The sequence below is a fragment of the Gobio gobio genome (assembly GCF_949357685.1).
Source record: "Gobio gobio genome assembly, chromosome: 11".
NCBI classification, from domain to species: Eukaryota; Metazoa; Chordata; class Actinopteri; order Cypriniformes; family Gobionidae; genus Gobio; species Gobio gobio.
Window position 1 is genome coordinate 23,994,914 of NC_137104.1, and position 10,893 is coordinate 24,005,806.

Here is a 10,893-nt window from a genome sequence, read left to right on the forward strand (position 1 = left end):
AATAAAATCTCTGAACTAAATAAAATAATTAATGTGACACACATAAAGATAGCCATTATAGAGTAGAAGTTATATTATAGATGGTTATACAAGTGGAACATCACTAAACGGATTTTGTTTGTTAGTCATTTAGCAGATGCTTTTATCCAAAGGCAGTTAGCGGATGACATTGAATGCTGGGATTACAGATTACACTTTTTTTTTCTTCATATAGTCAGTTTTTGCACTATTTATCCAAACACAGCAAACAATGTACTTCTCCTCAAACTCAGAACACTGAGAATATGAACAAATGCTGCCACCTGGTGCCACAGTGAAATGGCAATACAATCTCACACACAAACACTGTGAGTTATGTTTTGCATGTTTACCATCCACCAGGGGAAAATCAAAAAGTCTTGATCGCACAGAAAAAATAATATCACACCTCTACTCTACAAGCCGCATGAATTGAAGCCTCATGTTTGTAGCATAAATGGAGCAGGACAAGTTACATATCTAAGTTTAATACTTCGGGTTAGGTATTACACTGAGCCATACAGTGTCGGTCACATCATAGTAATATACCTGCAATGGTGTGAGCGTATAAACGGCTGCCAAAGGTGAAGACATGCAGCTCATAGAGTTTGGCGATCTTTTCTAGAAAGTCTTTGCAGTGAGGTCGCAGTCGTGTATGCAGCATAGGCTCCCCTCGTCCTAGCTGGAAATGAAAGATTCCCTGGAGAGAAAAAAAACATTGCAGAGCAGTTTAGAGAAAGGAAAAGATCAACACCATTAGATAACTATACAATATATAATATCGTTCAGAAGTTTGTTCGTTATTTTTATGTTTTTGAAACAAGTCTCTTTACCTCACCAAGGTAGCATTTATTTGGTCAAAAACACAGTTAACAAATGAAGATGAATTGAATTTTTTTTTTATTATTATTATTATCAGTGTTGAAAAGAGTTGTGCTGCTTAAAATATTTGTGAAAACTAGGGATGCTCAAAACGGTTAATTTTCCCGACCGACAACCGCCGCTCATTATCCGATTATTAACCGTTAACTGATACGATTATAATATTGAATTGGCATTAAATAAATATACAATTGTCGGCACCCATAGCCTCGTGGGCAGTGCGCTGACATATAGTGCTGTTGCGCTTCAGGCGACCCGAGTTCGAGTCCCGGCTCGTGGACCTTTCCCGATCCCGTCCCCCCCCCTCTCTCTCTCCCACTTCGCTTCCTGTCTACCTACTGTCCTATCATAATAAATCTAAAAAAAATTATTTAAAAAAAAGCTTTAAAAAAATGTAATAAATAAATATACAATTGAAGAGTGTCTGTGACCTGTTTTTTCCACGGGTTTATTTGACTGTGCAAACCGCAGCATACAGAACAGATCAACAACAACATCAGAACCTGGATTCACATTATCAAATGTTCACGCACCAGCAGCATTTCTGACAACAGAGAAAAACTGAATAAAATATTTAAAAGCTTCGGTTTGGAAAAACTTTTTTTTGTTTGGTGCAGGGGCGCGGGGGTGCTGCAAAGGATTGCAAATGCAATGCACATTTTTGTTCATTTTATTCATTTTTAAAATTTAATAATTTATTTGTAATAGACATTTTAAGTGGCCCATTAAAAAGTATTATTTATTTGTTGAATTATGTTTTTAAAACGATTCCGTTCATTTCTGAAGATCATTCCGCTCAGCACCGCACGCTTAACCAAGAACTCAATTTGTGACATGCTGGATAAAATATAGGTCTATCTGAAATAAATAGTTAGGGCTGCCCCTGACTAAAGTTTTTTTTCTTTTCTAGTTGTTCATTTAAGCCGTTGTTCACGCTGCGCCGCCGCCTCCATGTCATTGTCTGTTATAGGCTATACTATTTGCTTATTATTTCTTAAATCCGGGCAATTTGGTTGATTAAACATAGATTAAAATTAAGATACAATTACAATTACAAAATACAAAATGAAATTCACTTTAAAGAAAAGTTTTGTTTTGTTGAAAGCCTATTGAAGTGTTATTGAACTTATTGAAGACCCCCGTCTTCTGACATTATGCATCTTATGTGTCCTGTTCACTTTTCAACGTAAATGAAATTAAAAAATAACATTATAATATTTAAACTGAAACTAATTACGTGTTTTAATGGCTACAAGCATAGTAGGCTACAGTACAGAGAAAAGTCATGTCGGAGCGGGATTTGAGCGCACGTCATTTTACCGCTGAGCAGTTCATGAGTGAAGCTCCGCTTTGCTTTGCTGAAATGCTCTGGAAAGGTAGGCAGGCTTTTTGCATTCATTTTTATTTCCTGTCGCTGTGCAAGCTTGTTTATTGTATATGACTGTGTAAACATTTTATTTAAAGGTTTAATGTAGGCCACAGTCCATTGCATTACGATTGCAAGAAGAATCAACATTGGGAAAATTGTGATATGCAGTCAAATGCAGTCCCGGTGTATGTAGGCTGTTAAAACGAGTGTTCTCACCGATATATTTGTTGTTCTTTCGTGTTTAATAGACTCGATATTGTTTCTTATAAAAATGTGGTGACCATGCAGCAAAAAACCCAAAAAACTTTTAAACAGTTTAACTGATAGTATTATTCGGTCAAAATTCATACTATTCATATCGGGTAACGGTTAAACGGTCAATATGAGCAACCCTAGTGAAAACCGTGATTTTTTTTCAGAATTCTTTGATGAAAGAACAGTATTGCATCTGCTTTAGAGTGAAAAGCAAGAATATATACACATATTCGTGGGACTCTTGTCTATACTGCTGCATTTCAGTCCTGTCCAGCTGTAGCAGGGGCTTTTAGGAGCATTCATTTCAATGGAAATGTTCTGAATATGCTTTAAAAGCAGCAAGCAGACACATTTTCTGAAAGCAGACATAATGCAGTCTTTGAGGAAACCATTTGAGCCTTTGATAGCTCAGTTAATGGTCCAGTAATAGTTTATTATAAAGACCTGAAATAAGATTTTTTTTTGTTTGAGCTGGTCTCCTGAGTGAACGCACACCGGCAGAATGAAAGCATAACGCCTATGAGAAGAATGAATCGACAAAGAAAATAAGCATAGCAAAGAAAAGGAGCATGATGCAGTCATTTAAAAGAAATCAATCAATGCCCGGCTGCATTTAGGCTTTTCACAGCAACGCTTCTAGTTACAAGCACAATCGCTGTAGTTCACAGAAGCATGCAAATTAGATCACTAAAACTCAAAGAAAACCTATACGGCTATCCATTTTTTGTCTTATTGTTGTTGTTAGAGTGAAACTAAATGAAGGTTCTGTGGATAAATTGGGTGAAGCCACAAAATAAATCAATGGATGAACCAAAAGACAGTCTATGCTACTATAATGACATTCAGAATAAAATCACTAAAACCAGCTGAAATGGTACACGATCCATGAAATATTATTCATGATTTTTTTTTTTTCATTTTCACCCCCGTTCAAATGTTTGACATCACAGGAGTAAATTACAAGATATATTCAAATAGAAAATAATTATTTTAAATTGTAATTATTTTTCACAACTTTTTTTTCTTCAAACAACTGAATGCTAAATGTAGTGTGATCTTTTACTGTTACCTTGTTGGACATGCGTTGGCAGTGCTGTTCAGTGGTGTGGATCAGCGTTTGGTCCAGATCCACCATCAGCACTAACTTCCTGTTCCTGTGAAGTCTTTGCTGGTCCTCTCGGCCAAGCTGCTCCGCTTGCTGCTCACAGAGACACAAGGACAAAAAGGACAAAAAAAAAAGAGAGTTTGTAACACAGAGTTTGTACACCGGACACTAATGGTGCGAACGAAGTAAATGTTCCATTCACAAACCCAAATAAAAGCCCCACTGAAATGTATTTGACCTCACAAGCCATCTTAACGCCACGCAGCTTTCTGTATTTACATGCACACATCATTGTCTAAACAATCAAACATGAACTTGAGAATAAAAGTTTGTTGGACCATAATGCTTTCACTTTTCATACTTAAAAGTAGAGCTGCATATTTCTGGATAAATTGAGAAATGTTTTTGTTTGAAAAAGAGATCACGATTCTCCCACAAAAGACAACGAAACTAAATAGCCTGTAATTTCATAGTGGTTCTGACAAAATGTTTATTGCTTAAGTCTATTAAAAATATTTAATTAATTTGAATTACATGAATTTTGACTCACTCGAAAAGACTTCACCCGTTATCATTACTGGACGAATCAGCATTTTTGAACAAATCTCTTGAATGAATGATTCAATGACAAATAAAACATTTTAACAGTCACTTGTCACCACCTACTGGTGTAATGATGTAATTGATACAATATTCATTTGACACAAAGTTGCTTTGAAATCTTGATTTTTGATCGCTACTGTAGACTTCAGTGTTTTCATCTGAACTATAAACTTTAATCCCAGTATTTCTGTGATAATTTGAATTATTGTAATACAGAAATAATTTTTAATAGCAACATTGACTTAGCAACAACCAATGGTGTGAGTTTGGGGTGGGACTACCTTTTTGAGACCCCCTGGTAGATGGGGAGTGTTTTAAAGGTCCCGTTTTTCGTGTTTTTTTGAAGCTTTGGTTGTGTTTACAGTGTGCAATACAACATGTGTTCATGTTTCATGTGTAAAAAAACACAGTATTTTTCACACAATTTACTTATCTGTATACTGCTGTTTTCACTGTCCTCAAAACGGCTTGAAAGATTTCCCTGTTCTATGAAGTCCCTCCTTCAGAAACACGTAACGAGTTCTGATTGTGCCAGCGGTTCCCATGTTGTGATTCGACAGCAGCATATCGCACATTGCCCGGAAAGGTCACGCTTCTTACCATAACGGGGAGATGCATGTGCTCAAAGTACAGCCCCTGAAGGCCAAACAAAGGTGATTTGACTCCGGGATGAAAATAACAGCGTCTGAACGGCGTCAAACGCAACCGAACCGAACCGAACGCAACTCTTCTCCACGAGGGAGCAACAAGACCACGCCCCGTTTTTCGCGTATTCTTGTGGGCGGAGGTTAGTCGACAAACTGCTCTACTGACGTAATTAAAGCAGGATGTACAGGGATGTAGTCCAGACCGGCCGTTCGCTGTAGGCTTTGAAAGGGAACTTCTGTTAAATAAAATATCTCGCTTGCCACTGAACTTTGAGCTTTATAATTTTACAGGTATTATTTATGCTCTAACAGCAACATTACACACTAACTAAAGTTTGAACAATGGGATCACGAAGAACGGGACCTTTAACTCTTGGCTGATGAGTAAAGTGCAACAATCGGGTTCTGGAAGGAATCGACTAAAATATCCATTCATTTTTTCCATGGGAAAATAGATTTTTAAGGATAACTTTTCAATATTTTTGATAAACATTTGCCCTACTGTGAGCTAAGAGGTTGTTAATCGATCATCCCAATACCATTTCAGTTTTGCTTTAAATTAATTAATTTTGGCTTGCCGTTTATAATGAATGCCACTACAGGCTAATTTGGGTTTTATTTTATAATATATAATTTTATAGAGCAACTTATTTTTCCTTCTTGTTCTGTTTTGAATTCTCTTAAATGTTTTAAAATGTTTTGTTTTATTTACCAGTGTTTAATATTCATATAAATTAATTAAATTGTTTGTAAAAACAAGGTTAACGGGTGTTTTTGGTGTAAGATCAATTTCTCTTTCATGACTTTACACTTTACTCTTCTTGGCTGGGTTTTGTTTCTCCACGTAGTAAACTCTAAGGGCAAGGCTTCTAAACCGTACATTTTTAGGGGCATGATATTCTGAAAGCATGAAAGCAATTGATAAATGAGGGTTTCTATAAATATAACCCACAACTTTAAATGAAGAGGTTTTATACTTCATCATCCTTTTTAATTAATGTCATTCACCATGCTTCATGGGATTATAGTTATTTCCACTGAAGCCATTAAGAGCACAGTGTTTATATGTTTTCATATACGTTTTTTTTACTTCAAATAAACGTTTGTAATGTAATTCACCTCATAGCTGGTTGATTTGGTTCATGGCTTATAGGAGTGCAACGGTACACGACACGTATTCGTACCAAACTTTTTCGGTATGGGGTTTTCGGCTCGGTGCATTTTATCACGAAATTCAAACGATAAATGCCGTTTTGACGCTCTTTAATGTGACGTGACTGATCACTGTACAGGCTCATCAGTTCAAGCGGCCGCGCAACGTGCGCAAACATCTGTGAACGCGATCGATCATCTCTTCCTAAAGAATAAACATGAATGAACATCTGAAGGTATGAGGATACTTTACAACTTACTGTCAAGTATCATATGTGGTGTAATCGCTCAATCAGTGTTTCAACCGCGGAAAGACCTCAATAAAACTGCTTGTAAACAATGTAATGTAGCATCACATTTACCTCAGGCAGTCATTCAGTGTCCACAGAATTTTATTCACTAGAGAAATCAACTCTTTTACTAAATGTATGCACTATATTAGCCTAAATTCACAATATTCTACTCAACCTGTAAGTGATGTCTTGATTATTTAATGTATGTTTAAATAAACCAGTCATGAAAATGACAGACAACGTGTATAAATGATTGTTGATTTCAACAACGAATTGGAGAAAAACTTTTTTATAATTAGATTTAGAAGTTAATGCAAAAACTGCCTTAAGTGAAGTTTACATGTTTGCACACAATGTTATTTGAGTGTTGATTATTATACCTAAAAATAAATAGCAACTGAATACAGGCTAATAGTTTGGCTGTTGTAAACCTGTTATAGTAATGTGTGAGTAAGGGCTCCCTATATAGTTTACAGCAATATCTTCAATAAAATTTTAGTTATAATTTAATTAATTTAAGGACAGAGAATTTTTTTTCAGTAAACCACTGTTTAATAAAGAGCAATTTTGTAAAACTGCTGTATCGAACCCGTACCAAACCGTGACTTCAAAACCAAGGTACGTATCGAAGCGTCAGTTTTGTGTACCGTTACACCCCTAATGGCTTATAACAAAGACTTTTTTTCCCTATGGAAAAAATACTTATGGATTCATTCTACCATCGATCTGTACTCTATTACACACCTTTCAGAATCTCCATTCTCACAAGTAGCAAACTGTAAGCACTCACCTCTGAGCTGACCATCAACTCGGGAACACTGTGCACCATGGAGACAGTCGCTGTAGAGAAGGGCACCTGCTGCTTTCCGTTCTTGCTCTGTAGTCTGGAAGGTAGAAAAAAATGTAAGTGCATCTTCAGGACCATCTTGTTACTTAAGCACACTACCAGAAATATCTACCAGAGAGCTGAGACAAGATAAAAACAGGAAAAGACAATAATAGCTTTTTCTGAATGTCCCCTGACAGACGTCATTTCACTTTTTTTAAGGAAAGAGGAGAGAAACTGGAGACTAACAGAGCAAAAACAAGATGTAGACTCACTGAGTTAAGTCCTGGCCACATTCAGCACACAAGCCCTTCATTACAGTGGGGTGCCTGCATTCTTCCACTTTTACTATCACTCCCCTGTCAAAAAGACAAAAATTTGTAAAAATAAACAACACAAGTACAGTAATCAAATGCACTTTATACACATACATTACACTTGGTAACAAGTAAAAAAAAAAACCCAGGGGAACAGTAATCTAGAAGCTTCATTAAGGTTAGATTTCACTCAACGGACTGGGAAAATGTGTGAAAAGCTTCTCTTCAAATTCCCGTGGAAACTGTTTTTTTTTTTTTATATATATAAACAAGCTCATTTTCAGTAAAAAAAATTGTCCAATTTCTAATGCACATCGAACACACAGCGGTTTACCCTCTATTGTTAAAGACTGCAAAAAAGCGATAAAAAATTACATTAATTCTCATTAAATAAGCTGGTTCGAAGGACTCGTTCCATTTTTTTTTAAAGGCATAATTTATTACATCACACCCATGAACCATCAGTTGCTAACTGCTAGTCTACCATAGGCAATATTGGATTAGGGAAATTCTGATGACATCTCTTTAAACTGTGATGTTTAATTTTTGATTAATAATCAAAATAAGTGTGGTTTTAGATTCAATTTTGTTTTACATCCCCCATTCTCTCACATTTCCGTAAGAAACTGGTGATCATTTTCCTATTTTTAAAACTTAAGCATAAAAAAATTCCTTAAAGGAAAGAAAAAATCATAATAAAACAGAACAGAAATACATCTACATACAATCATCAAAATACACTTCTAAATGATTACACAGATTAAAGGGATAGTTTTGAAAAAAATCTGTCATTTATTCACCCTCAAGTTGTTCCAATCCAAACTTGTATGAATTTCTTTCTTCTGCTGAACATAAAAGGATATTTTGAAAAATATGTGGAACTAAACAGTTGATGGACCCCATTGACATCCATAGTAGGGGAAAAAATATTATGGAAGTCAATGGGCTCCATCAACTGTCTGGTTACCGACATTCTTCAAAATATCTTCGGTTGTGTTCAGCAGAAGAAAGAAATTCATACAGGTTTGGAACAACTTGAGGGTGAATAAATGATGACAGAATTTTCTTTTTTTGGGTGAAGTATCCCTTTAAGCTGTGTAATCATTTAGAAGTGTATTTTGATCATTAACCCTCTGGTGAAGGATTTTTCTGCTCCGTCTTAGTTTTTTTCTTCTATTTATTTATGTATTTATTTAAATAGTAGTTATGTTTTGCTGCTATCTGGATTTGTTGGAATTGTATTAAGTTTTGTGTATGTTGAGGCATGTTATGTATTTCACTCCAGCAATACGGTTTCAAGACCCTTTAATAAAAAAAAAAAAAAAAAACAATTCTCATGACACCATTTGAATCTAATAGACATGAACTAATATTCACAAAACTCATTAAATATGAGGGAGTCTTAGCTCACAACTTAATTTCAGCAACAAACCTGCTGGTGAACATGTAAAAATTAGGGTATCATGTGGAAGACGGTTAACACTTTTCTCTTCCACTACTAGATTTGGCTGAATTATTCCGCATCCATGCGTTCAACGACACACCCTCTTCCAAAACCCCGCCCTCTAAATTTGTGTCAGCCAATCCGTCAGCAGCAAAGGAGAACGCAAAAGATGATTGAAAGACAGAGAGCGTTTCTGATTGGCTAAAAAGGGCGGGCCGCTCCCCCAACTCTTGTTTTGCTGTTTACAAAGCTTAAGGCTATCTATCAGAGAGCTTATCTCTCGAGAACACAGTTCAGTGGTATCTGTCAGGTAATACGAACATTCATGGTCGATATTAAAACAGTCACTTCCAACAACTTGTTTAATGACTACATGTCATTAAACTTGTTTATACTTGGAGCGTGGAAGTTTCACCGCTGCTGTCACGAGCCCAGCGTGAGCGCCAGTGCGCGTGCCACTTAGCTTAGCGCGAGCACGCTCAGCTAACGAGGAAAGGCAGCACATAAAAACGTAAAGCGATATGTCAATTGTTAAAGCGTGCTGTGTGATGGCCAATAGAGCCACGAGAGCGCGACTTACCCCGGCGCGATGACCTGCCCGCGTTGACAGCACAGTTCCCGCACAACTCCAGCGCGGTCCGACTTCAGCTTCCTCTCCGGGGCTCTCGACTCGCTTTCGGCCGGTATAGGCGCGCATACCGCGATGACAGAGTCAACGTTCACCATTTCTCCGGGTTTAACCTTCCACTCGAGCAGCCGCAGGGGACGCGCTCCTGCAGGGCAGCGTATCTCCGTCACCTGCACCGTGGGGCCCTCTGCTGCCGCCGCACCGCTGGAGTCCACCGACTCCTCCATCAGAGCTGTGCACTTCAGCCAGACACACGCGGCGGACCGCAGCAAGCGCTTAATGAGAATTAATAAAAGGAGTAAAAATTTCTAAAATAATCCAGAGACGTGCAGGAAAATAAAGCGATGAAAATGAGCTGTAGTGCAGGACAGGCTGAAGCGCAGGTTCACTCTTCCCGCCCGTAAACAGGAAACACAAGGCTGCTGCACGAGCGAGACTTTTTCCACTTCCGGGAGACTTTAATATCACTTCATTTAAAACCGGTTTAAAACTACATTAATATTAGAGTATAATTTGTATTATATTATAAGTATAATAATAACAATTATGTACGTATACTAATATTGTCTAGAACTATAATCAATATCATTTTTTAAACAATGCACTAAATGTCTACAGTCATATCAAACTGGTGGTTCAGAGAAAATCTGACTCGAGCATTTGTACCAAACTGTATTTATGTATCCCCTCCCCCTGTGAGACAGGCAAACCCCTGCTTTGTGATGTAATCTGATGAAATATCATGATCATACCATCTGTCAAGGGATTAAGCAGCGCGTCATCGCAACGTCCAAACATTTTGGTTTTGGGGTATATTTTCACTTTTGTTTTTACTTGGGTTGAATTTCAAAGCTGGATTTACACCATTACAAAATAATGTATTAAAATATATATTTGAAGAGGAATATGTATCTGTTATATATTTCCATGTATGTAGCAGACCTTTTTATCCAAAGCGGCTTGCAGTGGTTTAAAGGTGTAAATTACTTTTAATCAATACAAGTGTTGCCGTTTTGCACGGTTCTTAATCTACATATCAATATTCGTGTGGGAATTACTCCAAAGTAAAGAAACTACCGTAGAGTCATCTGTGCAAATTAATTTAACTTACTTTGTTTTTTTAAAACTTAGTTCAAATGTACTTATATATGATGTATGGAGGGTTTGTATTTAGTTTGTAATTCTGACGTTTTGCGTTAAACGGTACTGTCTCTTTAATTAAAGGCATACACTGCATTTCACGTACATATATAAATATTATTATTATTATTTTATGTATGTTAACATTTTTATGATGTCGTTGTTTAGTGGATTCGTTTAAGTTTTGTCCAAAAAAAACAATAATATCTGTTAG

At 36.7% G+C, this 10,893-nt stretch overlaps 1 protein-coding gene across 1 annotated transcript in view; it reads right to left on the reverse strand.

Moving 5' to 3' along the window:
* Positions 1–9,954, reverse strand: part of ctdp1 (CTD (carboxy-terminal domain, RNA polymerase II, polypeptide A) phosphatase, subunit 1) — a 137,431-nt gene extending 127,477 nt beyond the window's left edge. Inside the window, exons 1-5 of the mRNA XM_079829510.1 lie at positions 9,492–9,954; positions 7,426–7,509; positions 7,115–7,208; positions 3,594–3,722; positions 568–718 (exon numbers count right to left, since the gene is read on the reverse strand). Of these exons, the coding sequence (XP_079685636.1) occupies positions 568–718; positions 3,594–3,722; positions 7,115–7,208; positions 7,426–7,509; positions 9,492–9,766 (733 nt within the window). The 5' untranslated portion in view covers positions 9,767–9,954. The remainder of the gene's footprint in view (positions 1–567; positions 719–3,593; positions 3,723–7,114; positions 7,209–7,425; positions 7,510–9,491) is intronic.
* Between the last annotated feature and the right edge of the window lie 939 nt (positions 9,955–10,893).